The sequence below is a fragment of the Calonectris borealis genome, chromosome 9 (assembly GCF_964195595.1).
Source record: "Calonectris borealis chromosome 9, bCalBor7.hap1.2, whole genome shotgun sequence".
NCBI classification, from domain to species: Eukaryota; Metazoa; Chordata; class Aves; order Procellariiformes; family Procellariidae; genus Calonectris; species Calonectris borealis.
In genome coordinates this window covers 5048644-5076116 of record NC_134320.1, presented here as the reverse complement: position 1 = coordinate 5076116, position 27473 = coordinate 5048644, and the positions used below count along the sequence as shown (strand labels likewise).

The 27473-nt window shown below is 43.2% G+C and overlaps 1 protein-coding gene across 1 annotated transcript; it reads right to left on the bottom strand.

Moving 5' to 3' along the window:
- Positions 1-4714: 4714 nt before the first annotated feature.
- On the bottom strand, positions 4715-5773 carry GPR148 (G protein-coupled receptor 148). Its single transcript, XM_075157614.1, has one exon. It carries the CDS (start codon positions 5771-5773, stop codon positions 4715-4717), a length of 1059 nt encoding a protein of 352 aa, XP_075013715.1.
- Positions 5774-27473: the final 21700 nt, after the last annotated feature.

The window sequence follows — 27473 nt, the reverse complement described above, 5'->3', positions numbered from 1 at the left end:
AACAGCCTCTTGTCTCTCCTGTGGCAGTTCCCCACCCACATCTGCAGACCTTGGGCAAGCACGAGCCAGACCACCCCTCACTGACAAACACGAGATGGCAGAACCACAGCTTGGCTCCTTTCCCTCTCCTAACTCATGGGAGTCTCTCAAAAATTCTGACGTTTCAACAGGAGTTCATGAAGAGTTGTTTTTACTTGCCTCCCTTCTCTTTGTACCTTTCAGACTCATGTTGCAATCTGAAGGACTAGAAGCATATTGAAAAACAAAAACATTCAGCATCAGTGGTTTTATGAAGATGCCAAAAACCACGAGGCTTGGAAAAAAATGGCAAGAACTAGCAGTGCTGTGCCCTCAGTTACCAGCAGCGAGGTGAGGGTGGAGACAGGAGACAACAGAAATCAAGTTTCAAGGAAACTTGTAATTTCCTTTTCCTATCTTGGATTCTCTCTCATTTGTCATACATACCTACCTCCCACAGGGAATGGCCACAGTCACAGTTTCTGTCCAAAGGACATACAGTGTGTTGGTGTACAAAACCAGAAACCAGCGAAGCAAAGAGCAGACGACTCCCTGCGGGAGCTGCGTGACCTGTCTCGGGGGCAGCCGGTGCTGTTCCCCAGCGCTGGGATGCAGCCCCGGGGTTCTCGGGGCTGCCTCGAGTGCAACCAGGCAAACGCCAGTTTCCTTCTGACCTATTACTATATTAAACTTCCCTTTGAAAATGGCACAGCCAACTGATGGAGCAGGAGTAGACACTCTAATATTAATTACTAAAACTGCAGGAGGTTAATTAGTTTTACTGAATAATTACTCAAATCGTTGCAAATGAACTAAACCCCAAAACCAAAGCTGTGTGCTTGTTTACCTGCCTGGAGATTCTCCGTATCTCGTGACACTGAAACTGATCTCATTTGAGGCACAGATTTAACTGCAGATTTAATTATTTCTCCGGTGCTGCATGGCACAGACCCAGCCCCTGGAATGAGGTCTGACTCCCTTCAGTCTGCAGGTAACAGACAGCAGTCAACTGCACTGTAAATCCAACTGAGAGAGGGAAGAGAGCAGTGGTAAGCAAAGTGACAATGTTGGCATAAGAAAAGAGGGGAAAAACTGACCAGGAATATATTTAGGCTATAAATTAGAATACCGTTAGTGATTCATGCTATTGCAATTTGTTAAAGGATTACTGCCCCCAGCTGCCAAATCACATGTTAAAGTCAACTGGTCTCCATTACACTTTAAATTAAAATGCTGGGCAGGCACAGTGACATCCAAGAATTTCACTTATGTGACCTCGGAGAGGTCAATAGCTGGGTAAATAGTCTCAGTTTGAATTTCCAGAGCTTATCTGGAGACATCCTTACAAGGTAGCTAATCACTACAGCCATGAGGTTCTAGCAAATAAAGAAGCCTAACTATCTTTAAGATGAAACTCAAGACATTTAGGAAAAGAATTAGAGGAACCTAGTGCTTGTGATGTTGCCCTGGTGACTCCTTTGGTCCTATTCAGATAGACTGGGGAAATCCCCAAAAGCAAGTGATTCAGGTGTATGGTGTGTTTCTTCTATGCATGCTGTAACATACTGCTTTTGTACCAAACAGCACAGTAATATTCCATGGTAAGAAGTTGTCTGCAAGCAGTCACTTAAGAAAAACTTACCTATCTAATGTTAAACCACCTTAAAGTAGATTAATAAAATATCATAAACTTGCAATGCAATGACCTTTTTAGAATTCCGTTCAACTTAACTAATTTCAGTTCAACTAAAACCTTTGTTAGGCAAACACCCATTTTAGGGAACAATTTTAAGGACATGAATAAGATTATTTTATTCATCTTTCTTAGAAGGTCATTTCCACAAAGCAGTGTTTTCTTTGCTTGGTCCTTATGATATCACTGTAGACAGATTTCATACATACATAAACTTGCCACGATCACCAATTCACTTCCTCTTTCTTTCAGTGTCCTCCTTTGTGTCGCCAAACTTCTAGCTGTCTCTAAATATATCCAAGGGATGTGTATGTAAGAAAAAGTTACAGAATTGGCAATATAATCCTATCCAAGCCTGTCCTGGAGATTAACTTCATAATTGACAAAGGTTAGCAGGAAGATCAAATACTATTAATCTGCAGCCTATTACTCAAAGTCACCTATGGCTGTATATAGAACTACCTTACTTTATACCATTTACAGTTATCTTTGCTACTTAGCATGAAAATTTACAATATAGGTAAACTTCAGGTAATAAAGCTTGAAAGAATCTTGCATGAACAAAACAACCTGTAAGTTATCAGCATCTTTGCCAACAGGCATTGGCATAAAGATTTGACCCAGGATACAAGTGGCCTGGGGAGTCATCAGTACCTCTTCCATTCTTGATCATACCACATGCTAAAGGGATTGAGCAGAAAGCACCTGATCTAGTATACAGACATTTTCCTCATCCTTCCTAGTGTTATGGAAGAGCCCTGTTATAGGCTGAAACGAAAGTCTTCTAGGCTGAAACTAAAGTCTTTATACAAACATAGCTTGTGTGCAGAGTGTCTACGGTACATTAATCTTGGAGAAAAACAAAAGCAGCCAGTAAAAAGCAACTTTTAGGTCCTATTTTTTTATTGAAGAGGACTGAGAAGAAATGTGGGTTTTTTTCTGGAAAACAAAGCCATTGCTCAGGAATTTAAAGTTCCTTTGGGTCAAAATAGGGGAAGCACAGAACCATGGTTAAAGCAAATACACAATAATACAGTTCATTCACCTGCAACAACTTTACCTTAAAGACGCTTTTACATAAGAAGTGTCCCTTAGAAGCAAAGCCTCTAAGATGTCCCTGCCCATTCCCACCTCTGAACTGGAATTTGTTACCCCCTCAGTTGTGCTGACACAGCTGTTTGCAGAACATGCTATAAAACAGATCGCTGGGATAATCTCAGTTAAAATGAAAACACCACTTCTCTCTGGAGGGTTATTTTTAACCTGCAACCCCAGAAGCAGTTATATCAGCAAACTGGAGAGAGCAGACACTAAAATGTGAGGAGAGTTAATAAGCAGTTTGGGAATGAGGAGCGAAAGAGATACGCAGGAACCTCTCAAACAGGCTTCATTGTCAAAAACCATCTCATGCAACCAGACACCGATCTCCTCCTGGCTCACACTTAGGGGAATTCTTCAGATGAGTGTGAAATACCCAAAAGCCACATTCAGCACTTTCTGTGTATTGCTTTAAGCAAACAGGAGGTGGAGATAGTCTGCACACAAGCAAAATATTGCACAGGGTGAAATCAAGGGCCATTTTCTAATGCCTTTTTTTTTTTAAGTCCAATGTATTTTTGTATAAAAAGAACAAATTTTAAAAATATTATCTTTAGAAATACAAAAGCTCATTTCTGAAGTCCAAGGAACAGCACTGCAATTTAAATTTCCCACACTGACATTTATGTCTAATGAAATTTTCATTTCTTTAAAGATCAGAAATACGTTTCACTCATCTTCTGTAGGTAGGTGGCTGATCTGGAAAAACTAAAATACTCTTACAAGATATCATCTTTCTTGCCCCTGAGTACATCAACAGGCTCTGCTGCAGCCTCTCCTCCTGACCTTCCTAGGGGTTTGGTGGCAGGTGCCCAACACCAGCTCTGATATGGTGCGGCTGTAACCTGGGATCATGCTGCTGGAGAAGATCTATGTGAGACAGGCCTGGGAAATGCCTCAGGAGGGACTTGGGGACAGTGTTTGTGCTTAGTCCCTCACCCCGAGCCATGTCTGAGCCATGCTATGGGTACACTTGTACCCAGCCTCACACCTCGCTGCTCCTGCCCTGCTGCCCCAGCTGCTGGGCTCAGCCTTGGCCTGGGTGCATCAGTACGGACCCAGCAGGGAATCAGGGCTCTGGGCTGACACAGGCTCCCTGCGGCCACCCGCCCGGCTCACCCGGCACGGGCACAGCGGGACTGCACCCTGCAGGGAGGGACTGCCACCCACTGCTCCCATTTTCCCTCACTGAGCAGCCCATCTCTGTTACTCCCTGACAGTGTCGTGCTGGACTGCCCAACAGACACTGACTTCCCATCAGACTGAGATTTTATAAAAATTCAGTGTTTTGCAGATTGTCAGACAGAATCGGTAAGGCAGCTAATATGCTAGCACACTGCACAAGATGAAGCACAGTGTTTCACCGAGTCCAGCAGTTTCCAGAGGCACCTCTGAGTGTATGTTTTAAAGAATAGGACATTGGCTACCAATCTTGCAAGACTACACTGTGAGTGAAAGAAATAGCTGTTGTGTTCACAGCACATTTGGTTAAGGATCTGCTGTAGGTGACGCTGTCAAGAGACCTGTGGTTACCCCCTTTACTTTGCACCCCATTGCTTTGCACCATCTATTTTTCATTTTCTATTTTCCAGAAAGGCATCTGCCACAGGTGGGTGAAAATGATCTTGATTCAGTATCTCCTCCAAAAGATACTGCCCTCCCACATCAGAACAAAGCTTAGAACTTCATCCAGGGTAGCATTCGCTGTATTCTCAGCTGTGATGTGATGAAAGATCTGTGGCCTTCTGGCACCAAGGAGGCAGAGTGATCAATCCATGTCTTCTCTGACATGGGTTGATTACTTCTTCAGATCACTTCTTCTTCGGAAGCTGAGTAATTTCCGTCAGGCTTGCATGCTAACAAGGTAAGGACAACTCCTCTGCTGTGGCTGTGCTCTGCGTTGGCTCAGGATGGTGATGGAGCAGGTGACACCAGGTGAAGATGCTTCCTTCTGACGATGGATTTGAGAGATGCTGAGATCTCTCTGTACCGAAGCCCATACAGAAAAGGGAACAAAACTTTAGGCAGAATCATCAGGACATTGCAGACTGTCAGGGAGACCCAGATTCCTGTCTGCAGTCTGATGACAACGTTAAAGCACAAGAATGATTCTACAAAAAGGGCCAAGAGTGGAAAGAAGTAAAAAAATAACACAGTGTTGTGCATTAAGAACGTTACACTGGCTCTGGAGCAGATGCTCTCCCATATACCCGATTGTTTGGTTTTAAAATACAGAATAGCATAGCAACAAAATATTAGAGACAGGCAGAGAAAGATAACCGTGGTAGAAAGCCAGAAACAGAGTTTCATAGCATCAGTCCCATTCAGAGTTAATATTAGTATTACTGGAACCAAGCACGTTTCCAGGACATAGGGCACAAAGCTGTGAGTGCTCGATAGCACCAAGAAGAAAATTCCAGGGAAAGCCCCAGAACACATCCATAGTAATACAATAATTTTTTTAGTTCGTGAAGGAGGCAAAATAGCGATGTAGCGCAAAGGAAACAGAATAGCTATGTACGTGTCCAAGACTATTGCAGCAGCTGTGAACAATCCTCCACAGTAAGCCACTGCCAGCAAAAATAATAGGAGGACACAAGCTTCCTTTGGGAGATGTACATATGCTGCATTGAGAGCAGCTGACAGGGTGTAGAACAAAAGGTATATCAGATCAGAAAGCAGAGCATTTCCCAGCAGCATGTACCTTGTTTCCCGACGGATGCTAAACCTAGAGAAGATCACAAACAAGATGGTAGGAATGATGAGGACACCTGCCACGAGGCAGACAACTGGAGGGATTAAAAACATCTTCATGTTTTTGCCTGATGGGTTGAGAGGCCCTTCCTCCAGCAAACAGTACAAAGATGTGTCATCCAAATTTGAGGAACTGTTGAACTCTGTCTCCCTGTGGCGGTATACAGTTGCATTCGCTTTCTTTACTAAAGCACAGCCAGAGAAGTCCATTTCCTTAGGATTTTGGGATGATTGTCTGACTTGGAGAAAGCAAGATCTTCTACACTGAGTTCTTAGAAAGGCAAACGAAGCAGAGGATGCAAAAAGCCTGTGGAAGCAAAGTGATTTCCGTAGCAAATTCTACCAGCTCTTCTCAAGGACAGAAAGTTGAAACTTGTAAGTGAATCCTGTGGTGCCAAAAGATGTTTTTGCCTAAAGTGGAGATATTCTTTTCTCTCTGCAAAATCTAATGTTTAGAAAAGAGAATGAATCCTTGTGTGCTTTAAAAAAAGTCTAAATCCCTCAGCTAGCTCTTTGATCAGAAATGAATGGGTTGATCATTTTCAGTAATTTCAGTTTGTTCTCATCACATTATCACTCCAACGAGGCAGATGAAATATTAGCTTGGTTAAACAAATATGCAATGATACAGAACAACATTCCACATGTACTGATGTAGAAGTCATAAATGTGATTGGGTGATGTTTTGTACCAATTTGTACGCAACAACACAATCTATTTGAAGTGATCAATAAAAATGGCTCTCAATCCTGTTGTAAAATTGTATCACAATGGCTCTAGTGGACGAAATTATCTCATTTATAGATGACAAACATTTTTGCTTCAGTGAATCAAATCATGTTATTTATAGATGATAAGCCTTCCCTTGCCTTTTTTAATGCATGATGTACAAATACCGAATTCCCATCTATTGCAGACTTACAGTCAACCTGTGAATTGTCTGGGATGAGTGACATACACTATAAGGTACCAGCATACCCTACAGCAGACTTGGCATTTCCAATGTGCATTTGGAGACCAAATCTTGGCTTGCTGGCCAGCACGCTGCTGCTGTACTGCACTGCTTTTACTATCAGATCTCAATATCAGAGCTGGGGGTGCAGTGAGAGAACTCTGAAGGATCTGGACTGCGGAGACAGAACTCTTCAAGTTCTTCCAGGCGTGGTCCGATCAGAAGAAAAGCTGATTTTTTTTAACAGGCTCAACATTGGCTAGTAATGTTTAATTTTAATCAAAAAGACTATTGATGCAGTTGTTCGTCATCTTGTGTGATGCAAAGTGGGCATAGCAGCACTATTTTATTTCATGGCCTATGAAATAGGCCTGCAGTTGCTTATTCTTGTGTTCACTGCACAAAGCAGCGCACCGCTGCTACGACATCACATTACTGCGCTGTTTACACAGGACATAAGCAGCAACGACAAGAGATCTGCAGAATATGCAGCTTTGTCAAGAGGTCTAGGTGCTCTTCTCACTGGTGGTGCAGGGCTATCCTGCAGCTTTTTATGTAATGGTAAACATCAAAGGATTACTCCCAATATTTGAAAAATAGCGTGTGCACAAGTCAAAGGTCTAATAAAATAGCCAAAATAAGGAGTCAATGAAATCTGCTGGCTGCTCAGCTGTTTTGAAGTTATATTATTTATTTAGGTGCCTAAAAATAAAAATGTCTAAGTTGAGACAACCCTTTTGGCAGTCCTGACAAGTCTACCAGGACCTCCCATGTTCACCAGCGTGGTCAAATCTTTAATTATTGTTTCAAGTATGATCTTCCTTCTCCTGTTAAGTAATACAGATTCTATTACTGACACTACAAGAACGGAAGGAACGCAGCTCCTTACTTAACATGGCATTATCTTATTCATTATTTCCCCAGCACTACCAGCATGCTTAAACACTTTGACAACATATAGAAATGCAGCATGCTTCCATTCGTGGGAGACAGTGCGTAGTCTCACCTTGCAGAAAGTCGTGCTGTGCCATGGACGTGCTGTCTCAGGGCGTGCCAAGTAACAAAGCAGACAGCTTATGAAACTCAGCATCAGTCATCAAATCTTGCGCACATTTCATTTCCTTACACACTGATAGCTGGCATCCATGGAGCTGCGTTGTTAAGACAGTTTGACAGGCTGCACCATATGGAACAAAGGGATAGGAGGAAAAAACAATGATAATTTTAAGCACAGCATTTCAGTTGCTATGGTGCCTGGGCAAAACAGAAGGTGATTATTTTTGCTCACTCAATCCTGCATCCACTGAAAAGTGTGTGAACAATATTGACGCAATTATACATTTGGCTGCAGGATCATGCCCTGCATCTATCAATGAGTTGCAACACAGTTAATACCTTAAGTAGACAGTAGCACTTAAACACCCAAACTGTTGAATTATACTATTATTGCAAAATGGAAGGGAAGCAATGAAAACTCAAGTGTGTATGAAATCGCCTCCAATTATAATTTCAGATCTCTGTTAATGGTGGAAATGTTTGCTGCCTCCCAGCTCTTGGCATTCCAAGGATGTCCTATTAATGGGCAGATTCTCTCGTTTGCATATTAAATCACAACTGTATTTTCCACCAGCTAGTTAGGATTAAATGGGAACAAACAAAAGAGTTCACTGTCATCTCAGCTGCAGACTTTTGGCTGATAGAAAACTAAATGCAAATACAATATACAATGATCTCATTTATAGGAGTGTCTAATGCAGCCAAGTATTTCACAGAGTGATGTTATACAGCACTGTAGTTCTGCAAAAATATCTCTCAAGGGCTTGCTGTTTATGTATAGTTTTTCAATTTACAAATAGTTCTTATTTTTTCAGTCTAATTATTTTTCTCCTGATGCCTGAAAACAACATCCTTATAGCAGAGCTATTTCTTCCTCTTGGATAAAAGAGCTAGTTATCATGGGGTAGAAGTTCCAGCTACATCTGGGAGGGTAACAAACACTGACATCCTCACAACCGAAAAGTACAAAGCAAAAGTGGTAACTCTAGCAACCTTCAACTGAACCACCTTTTAAAAATCCACTTTTATGGCCATAAAAGTGTAAATGTGAATAACGTAAGGTAAATAATGTGAAGGGTAAACAAAGGTAAGAACTCGCCAATTATTCTGCAGTAGATGGCTGCAGGTTCACTCTCAGCTCAGAGATCCTCATGACAAATGTGAAGTAGCTCATGACTCTCTTTTAGTCCCCATGCAAAGAGTACCACAGAGCCCATGAGACATCACAAGTTCACAGCCTTGCCTATCCTGTGCTCAATTATTCATCTGCTACAGCCTATGGATGGCAGAGTAAGCCCCATGGCGTGGGCTTGTTTGGCTTTAACTGTGCTACTGTGCTATAAAGTCTTAGAAGCGCAGGCAGGCTTTAGTTTTACAAAAATGGAAAATAGCAAATAACTAAAGACAGATTCAACCCCATCAGACGTGGGCAAGTCCAGCCAAAGCCACTCCCCTCAGATTTCCACAGGATCTTATAACTGTTCAGTATAGTTCTGCTAGATTTAAAAAATTAAAAGGTTGGTGTCTTGGCATACTGATATACACCCAGAATAGGTGGCTCTGGAGAATATCTGGTGGTTGTCTCTTCATTTTCTTGAGCTCAGGAGGCATTTTCACATCTGGACCATTTGCAAGAGGATGGCAGCTCTGAAGACCACTCCTAAGGATACTGAACTTCAACAGCTCCTTACCATTACGCCTCAGTGTTCAATATTTTGTGGTGCCAGCCTGAATGATTCTCCTGCAATTTCCTGTAAACCTGTCCTTAATGCTCTAGTTATTGATTTTTTTTAAATGCTCTTTGGTAGATTTATGTTAGGTGGATGCACTTTTTACGTATCTTGCTGATTCAGACCTACAGTATTAGCAGCCCCTCTTCTGGCTCTTATTCTGGCTCAATACAGTCTGTATTGATTTTCAAACTGAATCACACACTGTTAATTACTTTACTCATTTCTGCTTCAATCAACATCCCACTGAAAGCTTAGTTATCTTATCTGTTGAGTTTGGGAGATCTAAGAAAGAATGCATTCAGCCATACTGAACACTGTAAATCCAGCAAAGACTGTACTACATTATATTCTGTTACTGACTATAAACAGGTATTGTCAAATTGAACAGAAAAGGTCAGAAATATTACTGTCTTACAGCAGATGGTATGGACGTAACTGTGTACACACATAGGGAAGCTTCCTATTTCACAATGAGTTTAGTCTAATCCATCCAACAAGTCAATAAGCACACTGCTGCCCTGACAGGGAAGCACCATACAAGAAAGGGAAGCCAACCAGAATAATGCTAAGATTTCCCCAGCCCTTTATCCCAAGAGAATGTCTTAGGAGAGGATACCCAGAGGAAGCGTGTGACTAAGTTGCACCCTCACACTCGCCTCTGAGGTTCCCTGGGTGCCATCACGTCACTGTCTCAGTACGAGCATGGAGTCTTTAACGTGGCTGCCTGTTCCAGCACCACTCACCAGGTCCTAGCCTAGAAAATGATACTGTGCTTTGAGTCTGCCCCAGAGACTGATCTGCCTGGCCAGGAGCCCAGGGAGAGCAGTGTAGAAAGGCCGCCTCAGAGTCTACCAGAGCTCCTTGAACAGAAGTGTTTTGGATGAGACAGTTGGGTCCAACAAATCAATGTTTTCACTGGAATGTTCATGGGAATATTTCCAGCCATGTTTAGTAATGGAGCCTTGAGCTCAGGAGCCTTCATGTGCTATTGCAGTTTCTCCAACTTCCTTCCAAGAATGCCCCCCTTCCAGACTTATCTAGGTCCAGAAGGCATCTCATTTGCTGGTGAAGCTCTCCCAGCCGTGAATAGCCAAATGCCCGTGAGCAGGCCAGCTCCTCCCAGCAGGGCAGAGAACCAGCTGTAATTATTTCCTGCCTGTACCCATATTCTCACTCTGGGGAAAGGAGCTGCTGGCAGTGAAAAAACAAGTAATCAGAACAGTTTAACTGTACTGTTTTTCTGGTTGAGCTTTCCCTTTTTCTTCTCCTTTAAATAGAAAGTCAATTAGAAGACAACTTTTTTCTAAGATTCCCTCTAAACTTTTCTGCAAGCCTCTTCAGGGTCAGGACCCGCAGGGGAGAGGTACAGCTTGACTGTCCCAGTCTTATTGTCCTAGTCTCCATGCCTCAGCCTCTGTCTCCACTTGCCTCCAGAACTGTTGTTCAGTGCCTTGCTTGTTATTTGCTATAGATAAGAGACATATGCATTGCTCTCGTAACTATACAAAGTTCACAAATCAGGCACAGCAATTACTGAAGTTAAGTAAAGAAATGCGTGTGAAAACTAAGCTCAGATTACAATGATTTTAAAAGTCAAATGAAACCCGAAACAAAAGAAAACAGAGATTAGAAGGTGCTGATTTGAAGACATTTTGATGAGGTTCCCAAACAAAAGAGAGGACACTGAGAGACTGGGAGGACTCAGCATTAAAACCCTGAATCACTTTTTCTATTTCCAAATACCACCAGGCCATGGTGATCACAAAACCAAGGTGAATTTTTTACCAAATCTGCTCTGCAGGTGCAATATTGAGCATTAAGCTGGATGTCAAAAGAACAGAATTTTGGAATATTTGACAAATATTTCAACAAAAGGTTAGAGAAGTAACACAACCTGAGAAAAAGAAGTGCCTGTAAGTCCCAGAGGCCACCTACTTTCCTGCAGGTCACTGCTTGGCCCTGACTGCTGCGAGCTGCAGCTAGCAGAACTCACCCATTTTTATTTCCTGAGCCTGGCAAGGCAAAGCAAGACAGGTTTTCCTCCTCTGCCACCATGCCTCTTTCGTGCTGAAAGGGCCTACGTGATTCATCCACTAACATGTTTTCAGGTGACAAGCTGCAGATACGACCAGGGATTTATGGCAAACATCTGCTAGTTTACATGGTCATTTATGGATAGATTCACGGACACCAAGAGAAGCCATCCTAGACTGTTTCTTAGATTTAATGATCTCTCCTGCCTACCTACATTTCATAACAATGAATTTGTGAAACAGCAGAAACGACCTACTAAACAAGGCCTATTTTTAAAATATCAGCCTTCTTTCCTAAAGCAGTTTAATTTGTGAGTAACCTTTCTAAAAGAATTTCACACACTATACAACATTGGCGCCAACAGGAGTTACCTGCAGAAATCTGAGGCCTTAGGTAAAGAACAATACCATATCACTCTTATCTGAGGACTTAGCAACTATCAGAAGAGATTAAACCCACATTCAATATCACACAGAGTCAAGAGCAGATCTAGAAATACAGATCTGAATTTGTGGCTCCTTGACTCCTCCTTTAAGTCAGGGAGAAAGCTCCTTCTCCTGAAAGAAAGCTTCTTAAATGAGGAAGCTACATACATCCACCAACCTCCTAAGAGCATCCTTCCATCTCAGGCTGTGTGTCTTTCTGGTTGCAGCTGGCACCGAAAATTTTCTCTCTCTGTCCTGTCTCATCAGTAATGATCTCCAACATCGCCTAGGAAGGACTACTGTAGGCGGGCAGAAGCGGCCTGGCTATGTCCCTGTCTTAACATGTTTTGTCTCATATAAAAGTCAGGCAGCGCAGCAGAGGGTTAGCATGGTATTTCCTCGAAGGATGATTTGATGAGAAGGGAGACAGATGGCTGGAGAGTGTAAAGTGCAAGATAAAATGAAATATCAGAAGAGAGATGGAGGGAAAAAAGTGTGGAAGAGACAGGTTGGCATATACATGCAGACAGGCAGGGGCTTTAATGGTGGTGCAGCAGACAGGAGGACCCCAGCCACAGCTGTACAGTGTCACAGTGTCTCCATGACGGCTGGGAAGCGTTCGCCTGCACTATACAAGCTGGGGGGCAAAGACAATGCAGGAATCAAGATGGAAGGAAACATGCTAGAAGTGGAGTAGAAATAGAGGAAAGGGAGGAAAAAAGCAGTGTGAAAGAAAATACATGTTCTCTCTTCCTATTGATGCCTCTTGATGACAGGCTGAATGAATGGATACAGTCTGTACACGGCACGGACTAGCACAAGGCACAGCACCATCTCGGGGAGGAAAGAGCCTCACTGCCAAAGTTAAGATGCTCCTTCCCAGCTCCCAGCACTGAACCTAGGAATGGCAGTTGTTCCCAGGCGGCAAAGATGCTGAAGCAACATTGATTCTCTGAAATACCTCTGCCCACAGGGAGACGCTGACCTTATCTCACACTGATGAAGCAGGTGCCAGGCATAGCTGCCATATGGCAGAGAGATTAACTGCCAGCATGTGCTGAATAAGAGTCACAATCTCTTATTAGCCAAGTGGGGGATATGCTGTGGGTACACAGTGTGGTTCACAAGCTCTGTTGTCCCTTCCCAGCAGCTTCTTTGTTACTTATCCAGCACAGGTGCTTAAAAATTGTATTTTCTCCACATGAGGCCTCGCTCTGCCTTGTCCTCATAACAGCAGCTTTGTACTGCTCCCACTCATTTCCATAGCAATACCCTGTCGTCTCACACGGGAGATTCAGACTTCATGGCAGGAAAGCAATGTTAGGGAGGGAGGAGGAACACAAATGTTGGAACACAAATGCTCTGAACTTGTAAAGAAAGAGATATTATTTTTTTTAAGCAAGTCTACCAGTGTTTGGGTTACGTAAGTCCACATCAGTCTCACTTTCCTGGTGACCTCCAAAGGCACAAGGCAGAGGGCATATCACCCCCTGATATGCCCAGAACTTCTCACCAAACTGGCAGAGTTACAGCTCATGACAGGGAGAGATTGAGGCACTGAGAGAACATGGCTGAAGGCAGCCAACAAGCCAAGATCTTCACTAAACACAGTCAATCTTATTTCTAGTTTAATTATTTGTTTCTTTCTTCTCCAGTCCAAATTCCAGCTCATTAAAGAATGTGTATGAGGAGCAGCAGAGAAGATACGTGCTCTCTTTTCCTTTGCTATTGTTCTCAGCAGCACCTAGAGCCAAAAAAGGCTCTGTGAACAAAGGTACAATGGTACCTGTTGAAAAACTGAGGTGAGATGCATTTTCAGCAATTTAACACAAATCATACTGAAAAGCAGTGGCAGAGCCAGAAATTAGAATTTCATCTCCTGAGTCTTGGTTCAGGGCCAACATATTGCACTCCCTTTTTGTTCTCTCTATGCTTTCTCAAGCATTGCTACCTACTAGCACGGTAGCCAGCTCCAGCTGCCTCTGGGTAGCTCAGATATAGCTCAGTTATCCACAGGCAAATGTAAGAGTTCATTATATTTACAGCTACTGGGGGCAACCAGAAAACAAACAATTTTTCTAACCCATTCTCAACATTTTCCTAGGAATTCCTAGGTCCTTTTAATTGAGTTGCTTTTTCCTCCCATGAAGCAACAGTTTCTTGCTCCAAAGAAAACATTTCAGTGCCAGCCCAGCACATCAGATAGCAGCTAAGAGGAAAATAAAGATGCACAAAACTGCTATAGATCACAAAAGCTGTAAGACAACGTATACAGGAAGAAAACTTAAATGAATTAGCGACCCATTTTAATGAGCCATTTTAACGAGCTGTGAATTGAACCAGATCAGAACGGCACCGTTCCCCACACTGAAATCCCCCAGCGATGCTCTGAGGCAGTTCAGGGGCACACACCCCTGTGCCGCTCCCATTCCTGGAAGCGCTACCACCGTGGGATGTTCTGGTGGTCACTCCAATACTACCTGCCCTATGACTCCTTCTGCTTTCAAACACTTGGGTTCCCTGGGAAGCCCACAATATCCTCTTGTTTTTGGATATTGCCCGAGCTGTATTCAAACCAGTGCTGTTACATCAGTGCCAGCTACAGCTCTAGTACAGCAGCTGTGGAATTACGTGTGCCGTCCCCCAGGACACCACCTCAACCCCTGCCACTTGTGTCTCTTCATTTCCTGCCAAGTATCGTGCCAATTTCTTCCTCATCAATTTCCAAGCTGAGACTCTCTCTCTACTTATTTCTCTCTCCTGCCTGCTATGGGAGATTGAAGTGATGGTGAAAACAAGATGCATAAAGCCACTTTTCATCCTCAGCTATCTGTCCTGAAAGTCTCCTACACTGTCCATCTGTGAACCACTTCAGCTCCTGTCAACACCCTCTGTGAGGCAGTTTCTGAAATGCAGCACCGAGCCCCACAAAGCAAATGTGCATCTAAGGCTGTTTCTGCTGTTGGCAGCCTGAGAAGCTGAGGAGTCAGCATAAGGAAAAGCCCTTCTACTCCCGTAGCCTCAAACCTGCACCCCCAGTAGTACAGGCTTTTCACATAAACCAAATGTTCTTGAACTCCTGCTGTTTGCTTAGGCTGACATAGGAGTTGCTTGCCACGCGGTCTACATTCAGTTTCACAGCAAGTGTCTCACCTTGACACCTTGCTGAAAACATTACAGAAGCAGTGACCTCAGCCCTGAAGTGAGAGAAATGACATGTAAGGACAGACCAGCGAAAGGTAAGGGCCCTGGAGGCTACACCCCAAGCCACTTACTGGCAAGATTCCCAGGCCCACCCGTCCTGTTCCTAAAATAGAGAGAGGTCTGTCCCATGATTAGCCATCAATAAACACCAACTTGGGGACTTTCCCCCCACCAAGCCAAGTCTTTCAACCTGCCAGAGAGCAGCCTGCAGCGGGTTAACTCCCTCTTTGTCTGACTCAAGATAGGGTCCTTGGAGCCTCACAGGGTGTCTGCAAAGATTCAGAATTACAAATGGGTATTTGCTTTTGTAAATGAACTGGAGGAGGGTCAGCTCCTCCTACTCACCCTTCATACTGTCCTGCCTGGTTTTAGCATGCTATAAATGACCAGCTTCTCTAGTAATTTATGCATAATCAGGACTGATTTCTAGCAAGAGGCCCAACAAAAGCAGCTCTGAACTACTAAGTAATTCACTATTTTTGTTTTCAGTTAATATAGTAGCCTAGGAAGAAGCAGCCTGTGTTCTTTGTTTAGGCACAAGATCTCTAACCTGACAGAGAGCAGATCAGAGGTTAGGCAACATCTAGTCTGCTGAAGAGTGGGAAGAAACATGTTCCTACACTCATGCACCTTATTTTTCTAAGGACCCCTCCTAATCTGGAAATTTTTCGCCAGAATTTTTCTCTGGAATTTCCTTCTTCTGCCTCCAGACAATCCCTTTCCTCTTCTCAGGGAAATATCACACCTGCCCTGAGCTTTTACTTTGTTGGGTTGGGGTTTATTTTGGGAAGGTGGGGGTGGAGGGAAGGGCTCTTCTGTACAATCCTGTCCTAGGAGCTAGTCAGCCCAGGCCTCCCGTGTCTCCATGCAGTCCCAGGGAAGACAGCAACAAATGCAATAAGCCTATGTACGATCCCTCTGAATCCATGCAGAAATTAAGCCCAATATGAGAGGATGTGCAGAGGAGAGATTATGGCCATCTAATTCAGTGTGCTCTGGGCTCTTAGGCCAAACAGAGCGTGGAAGACACCTCCATCTGATCTACTTACATTTCTGCACTATGATCTTTTGTGGGAAGTGGACATTGGGGTATTATGGCTGCTGCCAGCAGCACAGAAAAGCCACTAACGCTTCATCCCATGCTACATGCATTTTTCCCCTCCAGGCCAGAGCAGACAGGTTCTTGCTACCCCAGCAGAGTTGTGACTGGCACCTCCAAGACTCACTTGGCCTGTTGAGGTGCACTTTGAACCCCATCTGCCTTGTAACATTGAAAAGGATGGGCCAGCCTGGCTTGGACTGGGAACAGTTTGGCTCAGGATAACTCCTAGTTAAACAGATCTGGTCTGGGCTTGGCTCTACTGCAGTATGAGCATAATTACATTTATATGATGAGCCAATACTGTGTACAGGCACCCTTTTTCCCAGACTCTACTCCTATAATTACAAAAAAGTTGGGTTAATCCTAGAGCTTGCCTTTTCCTTCACAAATTCACACTGGTAGTGACACTTAAAATTGTCTTATCTGCAATCCACATGCCCATGTCTCTTCTCAGCTTCTGGTTCCAGCCTTGAGGTTGTCCAGATTGTCCTTTTGTCCTTTTAAGACCTTTGCACTAACCACACTAATCCTCAGTAAGCAATCAAATCTCCCCATCTGTGCTTTTACTATTTCCCTTGGCATCATGGTATGACTTCTCTATTTTAATTAACTTGAGCTTGATGCCTTGTCAAGACTAGCTCTGATTTCTCATTATGTTATCCTAATACCATTTAGCAACACAACCCTTCTCAGCAAGGAAAGCTGATTCCAGCCCCTTGAAGGCGGCACAGTGAAACAAAGAGCACTCACCAGGACCCACAGCAATATTCCTTCACATTCTTGTTAACCTCCTGCATTTCCTTCCCAGTGAACGTACCAGTTCTTGCCTACTCACGAAAGCTTTATAATATGCTTTCTTATTTTGTTTTTAATGGTCAAGATCACTCAGTTTCAACTTTTTAATCCCTCTGTGCATTGCTCGGTGAAAGCCCCCTATACGTACCTTATTAGAGACAGTTTTAATTTACTTATTACCAGCATCAGTTGTTAGTACCCTGCACCATTGTTTGCTCTTTTCCTGCCAAGCAACTCATTACTTCAAATTGTCCTGAGCCTACTTCATGTTTTGCAGCAGCTTAAGACCCAAGATCCATGGGTCACTTCACAAAACAAGAAGTAAGACTTTTGCTTTAGTTTCAGTACAGACATTTCCAAACCTGCTTAGCTGGGATACCGTTATTAGCAGCAGCAACTCAGAGGACAGCAATAGCACCCAGCTCTGCAACGGGCTATATGCAATGCACTGAGGCAGGACACAAAATTCTTCTGTCCTATCCTTTTATTGCAGTCTCCAACCCGTAAACCTAGTCCCCAACCTAAAATACACCCAGTCTCAGCAACACCTTACCTTCGGTCTCACTCTCTTCCTCAGGCCTGTTTCCATCTCTTAAATTGTTGTGTGGTTCCCACAGGTGCTGTGAGTTGCCATTTGTGCACAAAGCATCAAGTTAGCAGCAGTGACCTGTTTTGCATTAACTCCTGGTCAGCTACCTGGTGAAACTCCCTTTGTAAGCACCTGCGCACCAGCAGAATTAGACACACTCTCTGCTACACATCCACCATCAGGCTCATTTATAAAGCTCTGGAGTGGTTGTGTACCACTAATGGTGTGTGAGTCGTCGTCCTGGAATAACTAGCACTGGAAAGAGCTGTGTGTGAAAGGAGTTTACCTACATGGAGCTCATGGCAGGAAGATGAGACTTGTGTCAAGCATCCTGCAATTTAACACTAGGCAGCATCAGCAAGACATAAGAAGCACGGGAAGGTGTTATTTGGACAAACAGCAGTGTCCTGGAGGAACAAATACAAGGAAGTATTCTCTGCCACACTCCGAGGAAGAGACTTCCAAAAATGGCCTCCTGCTGGCTTGTCACAGGCAGAACAGTCAGAGGGGATCTCTCTCAATATTCCTCGACCAAAGCCAAATCTGAGGTTGATTAATGCAAGTCTTTAAATTTTAAGAGAGTAATGTCAGTTTACATCCTCTGAAAGTTTAGTTCTGTGTTTTTTTCCCCTTAGGAAACCCTGCCAGATGTAAAAATTTTAAGCAGAACGGATGCAACAAGACAAATCACAAGGCTTTCTCTTTTGTTCACGAACATGCATGACAACCTCGCCACCTTAAGTCCCAGATCTCAATTTGTTATGCGTGCATAAAAAGAACATTTAACAGCCACTTATATAGCTCCCATATAGGAGGAGGCAGGATTTTAAGCATACATATTCTGAGTACAATTTGACAGTAAAAAAAGACAAGGTATTTTAATGTAGGTATTGGGTTGCAGGAATAGGGCTGCCCAGTTTTAGGACTGGAGAAGGCTTGAGTTTGGCCTACGTGAATCATGGTACAGAGTTTGTTGACAAAGCCTGAAGTGAAATTCAAAGCCAAGAAATTGTTTCCGTGTTTACATGGAAACATATTCAATGTTTGATGTGGAGGGCCATCTAGTGGAAAGTCTCTTTGCTTGCAACAACAACCCAAACATAGGTAGTATTTTACAACAGTCTGAACAAAGGCATCTTTGCCTGTTAACATCTCAGAAATGCATTTTACGAGCTTTTCTTTTCAGACTGAAGGCTTCCTTGCTGAGACACTACAGCATCCGCAGGAGATCCTTTGGGACAAGAAATCAAGCCTGCCTCGCTGCAGGATCCTTTACAACAAAGTGTTCATTTCCTAAAATTAATTTCCCTTGACTAATGACTTCAGGAAGCTTTCCTCAAAAAAAAGGAAACAACAAAAAAACCACCCCAAAAAACACAGTTTCAGTGTTTGTTCTCATTAATACAAGTTCAAAAAAAGCTCAGTGACACTATCAGGCAGCATACTGTGATGGTGCATAAAGGCATCAGTATATATGTAACACTGTATGTCTTGTATTTGACTGAATTAATCAGATAGCTGTGCTGGCTGATACTCAGTATTTTTTCACAGAAATATCGAGTGTTCTGAGTGAGATTGTCTGGTCAAACGACTGTGATAACCCAGAAAACACTGGAGTCACCTCTAGAGATGTTCAAATTAATTTACCTAGCTATCCATCTGTGCAGTGAGGAGGGTGAGAAGTGGGTTTCATAGAAGTTGTAGTGTTACCTATAAATCCCACTCCAAATCTAGAAAACAACTAGGATTTCCAAAAGCATGGAAAAATCTCTCATATTTAGGTTTTTACCATTTTCTCATATTTTATTTACTACTGCATTAAAGCTTATAAACAATTGCTGCTTAACAGAGGGTTTTTTCCCCCTTTGATTTACATATAAAGTAAATAGTCCAAGCACTGTAACAAAGCCTACTTTTCTGGGACCTTGTAATCTGTCGTTGATTAACTGCTTTTGGTATCTAAGATGTTTACCTGCCTGCAATGCTGCTTTTCTGATTTCTAATAAAAACTGAGTTTCTTTTCCAGCCTCTTTCCCCAGTGGAGGTACTTACAGGGCCCCTCTCTGCTAGCTTGCCACCTGGTTTCACGAATCTTTAGAAAAAGGCAGTATTTTCTGAGAGCTCTCTCGCTATCTCAAGTTAGGATAAACCTGGCTAATAGGTGTAGAAGTTATTCAAAGGTAGGGACAAGCAGGCAGGTACAAACAACAAGATTTCATAAATCGTGCTGATCTGGAAATTAAGCTAAAAAGAAGTCACAGTATTGTTATAAATTTTCCTGTTAAAAATGCTTTAAGAGTGTGCAACCAATTACTTCATTCCATGAAAGCTGACTTTGGATATTTATTTCTTCTTTATTATGAAGCAAATTAAAACACAGTTATATTAAATATACTAAATAAGAATATGCAGTGTCTGAGAGTGTAGTTTGGACTGCTCTCTAACCAATGAGCATCTCTCTTATAAGCACAATAGTTAATATATTAATACAAATTATGCCTAATTCAGCAAAAGGAAAAAGCTCAAAGAATTAACAGGAACAACAAATCCTCACATTTTTTCTGTTTAGAAATATTTCAAATGCTTATTAAACATGAGCTATTCTTCCTGGCTCCTTTTGACTCCACTTTCCTTCTCTTCTATACGAGTGCACTGTATATGCACTGCCCACAAACCAGGGAGAAGACAAAAGACCCTAGAGCTGCTCTGTGGCTTTTTGCAGCTCCCTTGCTGCAGCACCAACCGAGGCAGCTCGCACGCACCATGGAGGCCCCAGATGTAGATGCAGCAGCTGTGCTCCCCTTCCCCTGCCTCCTCTCCTTGGCCATGTCACCACGCAGCCCGGCTGTCACCAGTCCGTTACCTACAGCTCTGAATGGGGGTGCTGGAGCACAGAAAATAGCCTGTTGCTGGGGTGCTAAAAAGCAGTGTCCTTACACCTCTTTGCTTCAGCAGTGGATCTGGTCTCCCTCTCCTCACAGAAAGTGCTGATGAATGCCATAGTCTGACAGGCATATCATCTCCACGGAAGGATTTTGTCCTCCTACGAACAGCCAAAGATGAGAACTCTGAAATAAAACACACGTTGCTGATCCGCTCACCCCCCACCCTTGAACACTGAAGGGAGGTGACAGGCTAGCACCTTAATAATCAGAAATACTTCAGGCATTGCAGGTGGAAACAGCAGCACACATCAGGTAGATCAGGCAAAAAATTCACAACTTCGAATACCTACTCAGGTGTTGAAGAAAGATCTTTATGGGACAGGGAGAATTATTATCAGAGAATCTAGGAGCCCTAATCGGGGTGCCTTGGGAGCACACACACTCACCTGGGAGCTGCTGCTGGGAAAGCAGGCAATTCCTGCCCACCTGGCTGCCCACTCCTCCCCTCACCGCTGCGGGCAGCAGCACTGGTAGGAAGAGGACCACAGCAGTTAAGAGCTAGCCTCCTCCCTGACTCATGTTTCTCTGCATGGGCTCTTCCACTACCTAGGTATTGCAGCACCTTGTATTTTGGGTAATTTCTAATTACTGGGGCAATGCTTCCCAATCTGGAGCACTCTACCTGGGTTTGATCCATGCTGGCATTAGGGAAAACATCTGTAACAGGAAACAGCCAAAGGCAGAGAAATCTGCCTCCTTCAGCTCCAACCAGAAGTACTGGCACTCCTGTGACTGATGTGCAGGGTGTCCACCACAGACCCTCTGCCCTACACAGTGTGAGGAGATGGAGCAACATTTCTTGTACAGAAAACTTCAGGCTAAAGCAGCAAATGAGGAAATCAAGGTCCCCATCCCTCTGTCATTCTCATACCATTTCTGTGACAACACATGTACCTACGTGTGAATCCAGACTTCATTCTTGACTGGTTAACTCATTTAATAAGCTGAGGAAGAAGTTAACTCATTTTGTGGCTGGCTTCTGTCCATTTTGGGATACCACTCTCAGTTAGCTCTGAATGGATCACGCTCTTTGAAACACTGTCAAGCTTCAAATGACTGACTATGTAGCTATGACCATGTAGACTATGTAGCTATGACCATGCAGTCAGCAGCGCTCCCCACTTCATACTCTTTCATGCACCTTCCGCTCGAACTCTGCGAACTCATCAGTCTCCTGCTGCTTGTTTTCACAATAAAATCCCAACGTATAAAGGGCTTCAAAGCACCTTAAGGTGTCTGATTTTCAAGAAGAGTTGGACTCCCAGTAAGGTGTTTCAAACCAGGTGCCTAGAAACAGAGGTATTTTAAAAAAAACCAGTCCTTTTCAGAAGTGCAGGTTGTAATAGTGCGTCTGCAGGGCGAGAAATTGCCACCTTGTATTAAAGCTCAAGAATAATTTCTGAATCGCTTTTCCCAGATGAAGGTGTCCTATTTCACAGGCTTACCACCCCCCTTGACACACAGCAACAAAGAACAGAGCATCCACCCTACCGTAACACAGCACCACTCGCATGGTCCCAGCTGAGCTCGGCTCCCAGCTTTCTGTCTTCGAACAGAAGACAGTTCCTCTGTCTCCCAGCCACCACACCACCCTGTCTTACACTGGCAATTGGCTACTGGTTGGAAAATGTTTACTGCACATTCATAAGAGAAATATGTAACAGTTTAATATGCTTGAGTACTGCCTAGGCATATCAGCTGGCTTAGAAATGTTAATAACCCCTCTGTGAAAAAATCAAACAGCTGGGAGACATTGTTTTGTTTCAGAGCTATGGTAACAGCCAAAGCCATGAAAGGATAAAGCCCAAAGAATAGTGCTCAACAAATCACCCCTCTCTAAATAGCCTGCCAGCTAGAAGACCCATAAAATACCGTATTTTAAAACCCGCTGGTAATTAGTGTAGCTGCAAACCAAATGATGACCTTGGCATTGTCAATATTCATGATACATTAATGGAGCACTTCGTCGGAAGCTGAGTACTTTCAGTTTTACTGCTTTATTTACTGTAACTGCAAACATATATTAATGGTCATATTTTACTACCATAAGAGCCTTGCTTGTAATACTATACTCCTACCACAAACTTCATTTAATGACTTCAAGGAACACAGTCAGAGGTTTCACCTTCCAGCTGTGATGGCAGTTAAGGCAGCAGCAGGCAGTAAGCTTCTGGAGTTAGCCGCTACCAGCTAGCACACAGCAGGTGGGAAAACAAGAGAAACAAACACCGCCAAACATTATCTTTAGGTCTGCTAGCAAGCTGCATTTAAAGTCAATATTTTATTCTCTTCTAAGATGTACAACTTGCCACTTCAAAACGAAATTTGGCTGTGACATTACCACCAACAATATGAATCCAACACACAGATTGGTTTCCAAAATGTATGTTTGACTGAGTAAATCAATCGTAAGTATTTCTAACTGCATTGCTACCAACTGCACTGGTGATTTCAAAGGCTTCATTTTTCATCCATCTTCCAAATGTTCTATTCTTTGCCTATTCTTAAATACTGACTGGCAGATAAGTGGGATTTTACATACAGCAAGGTGCTACTTGTCACAGTTGGCAAACTGGCTGTAGTGCTCTTTTTCCTCGAGGTCCCACCAACTATACACTCAGCCAAGAGGTTTGTTCCCTCAGAACAGGATTTGTGATTTGGTTCATGGCCCCCATACCACCCATGAGGACTCCTTTGCAAGATCGTGTGACAAGTGTATTATTTGCTGCGTGACCAAGCCAGCGTCTCTGTGCAGCACACAACTTATTTTTTATTGTATGCAATAAAAGCATACAAACAGTGAAAGGCAGAAGTGGGAGCAGCAACCTGTCCTGCTCACAGCTCAGCATCCCCATTTGTGCTTGTAGATCTCAACCTGCTGTGCTTTTGCACTCACCCTCACTAACTTTATCTAATTACTCACTTCTCTCTTATCTAGGTCTTTTGGGGTTTAGCTATCCTTTGATCCCAGCTTTGGCGTTTGAAAGACTATCCCATTAGAGAACTGAAATAGTTTCTCCTTCACTGATGGTCTCTCTCTGTTATTTGAAGCTGTGTATCTATGGCGACTTCCATCTGTATCTCTTTTTTCAATTTCCTAACTAAGTCTTTAACAAAGCCTTCAGAGCACTTAATTTTTTGTACTCAGGCAGAGAACAATATAAAATTAAGCAGGGAAACCAAGTAATACAAAACAGTCATTAAAAATTTCCTAAAACCTTCCCTGAAGTCATCACACTAGCATCTTCCTCAGCAGAAGCTGAGAAATTCTGCTTATAGGTTGTACTGGGATATCTGTGGAACAGCACATTTTGCCATCCCCCGTGCTTTATGCTGAATGATTATTTTGCCTTCGAGACAGGGAGTGTCTGTTAATGACAGTAGCAGTTCAATAAACTGGGGGTATTCTTGCCTCATCTGGACAGATGTCTATGACACACAGGCATATCTGGAATGGAAAAACTTCTGAATACATGCCTTGGAATTTGTATTTAAACATTTCTGTAGTCAGGTCCCTGAGGTGTTATGTCCTTCCCAGGTGTTGTCTCTGTTCTCTAGAGCCTTGGAGATCTTTATGATTTGGTGAAACAATTCTTCTGTAGTAGTTCTTCACAGCATTTAATGCTGTTCATTTTTCCCACATTGATTTTACAGGTAAGCATTCATTACTTGAGAGCTTTCTGTTTAAAGCAGAAAGTTTAAGGGCAGCCACTATTCTAACATGAGCAGTTGGAGAAAAGTCCTCACCATTTTCTTTTTTCTCCAAATGCCTTTTCATTCTCCTTTGAGGCAACAAGCAGGTTACAATCAGTCATCCATAGTCCCCACAATAGCAATACTGAGAGTGTGATCAGTCCCATCCTGCAGGCACTCAGCAGTCCTTCCTGCCCTCAAGAGCATCTTTATGGCACTCCGAGGGCTGGCTGGCAGGCAGGACAGCCAAGCTTTTTAATACCAGTACTGAAAGGGGCTCTTGCAACTCTACCTGCTTCACCTCATCCCCTTGGCAGCAAATATGGCAACAACAGTGCCTCACAGGGAAAATAGGCAGGAGGTGCTGAGATGGAATACACTGACAGAAATCTGTGGATAAAAATCTATTTCCTTTGCTAAGTACTGATGTTATTAACAGCAAGTCACAATCCTAAATTTTGCAGCAGAAACTAGCTTACCAAGTAACTGAGAAGAGAGTGGCAATTAACTTAATGTAAGACCTGGGAAGCAGTCAGATAAGTAGCAAAGATTGTTCCCTTCAAGGGCAGTCTTCTGCTAGCAATCTGGAGAGAAAGAGCTCCATATCCCCTTACCAATTCTCTATGACATGCAAAACCAAGAAATAATTATTCATGGATTCTTATCAGTAAGTTTAAGCTGATGTTAGCAGAAAGCTCAATTGGATTGGGGATGTTAGACTCTTCATTAGTTCACTGGCAGGAAATAGCCTGGGTCAAATTCATTCTATAAGTAATCCCTTGGAAACAAATCGAACTATCTCAGCAAACGGTTTTGTTCTGAGTCTCGGGGTTAAAGAATCTGCTACATTCTTCCATGACAGAAAATTAAAAAATAGTATAGTTTGCTTTTTGTGAGTTATTCATGCTAATAGTTGTCTTCAATCACTTGATGCAAATATTTGCTACCCACACTGGGGAGATGCAGGCTTCCAAGTCCTGGCAGGCTGGGCCTGCTTCATCTAAAAACTCCCTCCCTGTGTTTCCATTCCGCCCCTTATGTGGATTTTCCTCCTCCTTTCCCCAGTCCTCCTCATTGGATGCCAAGGATCCCTGCTGCCCTTCTCTTGCCACGCCAGGGACTGTACGTTCCTTAGTCCCTCTTCTCTCAAGGGCCCTCTTCTTACTCCCCATGCCAAGGGCTGTGTGCTTCTGCTAAACAGATGGCAGCTGTTCCATGTGCCCCTCATTTACAGTTTTCTGATTTCCCTTCCCTTTTATGCCTACTGATGCCCAAAACAATTCTGGACAGACTGAATTAATCAGAATTAATCAGAGAGGATGATTAGATTCTCCGAGAAACCAACCTTTTGAACCAAATTGATCAACAGCCACAGTGAAATAGCCTGAAATGAAGTGATAGCAGAAAAGGATAGTTCAGGGAACCACAAGTTGAGAACTATTTAGGAAGAAAAAAAAGCTCTATTGCAATGCACAAAGGCTACCATGGTTCAGCTGCTATTCAACATACTGTGCGTTTACCAGTGCATGCAATGAGATTGTGATTTAGGCCAACGCAGGCGATGGCTATGGATGGCTATGGCCATGGACAGCTACGGATAGCTACGGCTATGGATGGCCAATGGATTTAGGCCATTTATTTCCTTGATGAAGGAAAATAAAAGGCCCTAAAGATGGAAATGTTTGTCCATATGGACATCCTAAAGTAAACATCCTAAAACCTGGAGTTCTGTCATCACAGGAGCTGCTTTACCTGAATCTCCATGAACAGATTTGAGTACCTCATCCAGGTCCAGAGTGATCTCCTCTAACTCCTCCAGCAAAGGGACAACAGGTGCCATTTGTTAAAAAGAGGGACATTTATATGAGAGCTTTCCCAGTTCCTGAGGAGCCGCGACAGACTGTCCTAGAGACAGCAGGTATGGGAACTACCTGAAACACTACTGGAGCTAAGAGCTCCTCCCTGGCCACATCCTCTTCTCTAAATCTTTGAGGATGGCTTGTCTTATCCAGCTTGAGTTGAACATGAAGTAGGCTTCAAATGCAATTTTAAGTGCTCTCTGTTGTCTGTTTCCTTCTCCACATGACATGTTTGTGTACATCTTTTCTGATGTACCTTTACCTTTAATGCCTACACTTCAGAGTTCAGAAACTTAGCTCAGAAATTTGGTGCATGAATAATTTTCAAATAAAAAATCTAAACCCCTAGTTTTGCTAGGTTTGCTCAGACAATACCAACATCAGCCATCAGCCTTGAAGCAGCACCAGAAGTGACTCCTGATTGATTCTCATGTCTATCAGCATTTCCAACAAACCTTGGTGTTACTTTGGACAAAGAAGGACTTTAAAGTTTTAAAGGCTCCCTCTTTCCAAAACAGAGTGCACAAAGTGCAGGCTCTCAAAAGTGTCATCACTGCAGAGCAAGGATGTACTACCTGAAAACTTGGTGGCTTCATATACCCATCATGAAGAAAGGCTTCCTCCTATATTAATACAAATATTTAATGCAGAATAAAACCCATCAAATTTATTTCTAATTAATGTATTTTCTCTCATGATTGGTCTTAATCTACTTGCCAGAGGTAGTAGGATTCACCCACAGCTTGTTAGTGCCTCCCACCAGTCTTTTGGTGAAGTCACACAAGGGCTTTCTACTTGTTGCAGGTTGGACTGAACCCAGGGTGTTTTCCAAGATGTAACTTTCCAGTCTCTACCATCAGGGACACCTGAGGGCTTACTGGCTGGCACTTAGAGCAGGAGCACTCTGTTCTGTCTCCTTTAGGGCTAACTGGCTGATTTTTCAGCTTTAGAAGCTTAGACAGCACAAAAGTTTAAGCTCCTTCCCTCCCCCATCTCCAAGGTTCAGCTAAAGCACACTGTGAAAGGGAAGATGGGAACAGGTAACAGGTTAAGGCTTTTGTTCTCTTTCTGCTGTCATGTGGGGACAGAAGAGATCAGCTCTCTGACTGATGCACCCGCTCAGTTGTGAGGGAACACTCATGTTCCTTTTATACAGAGCCGGAGGATTTTCTAAATACCTGCACAGACTGGACCTGTCCGAACTTGCTCTCTCGCACTCCATCACCTGAGAGCTGCCTGTTCACTACCTTAGAGTAACCATGATGTTAGCCCCACCATCAGAAGGGTAAACTGCCTGCAGATACACCAGTCTGTACACAAACTACTGCATTACCCTAGAGTACAGCTCTGAACTGCAGCTCACAGGAGAGCTACTGAAGTGGATTAAGCCACTGCTTCATGGCATACACTTTCGCTTTCAAGAAGCTCCTATCATGCCCCTGACAGAGGTGTTTCAACAAGCAGGAAAGAGAAGGCAAGGGGTTTGAGAGGCTGATGTAAAGGACTCAGAGGAGAGTTAATGG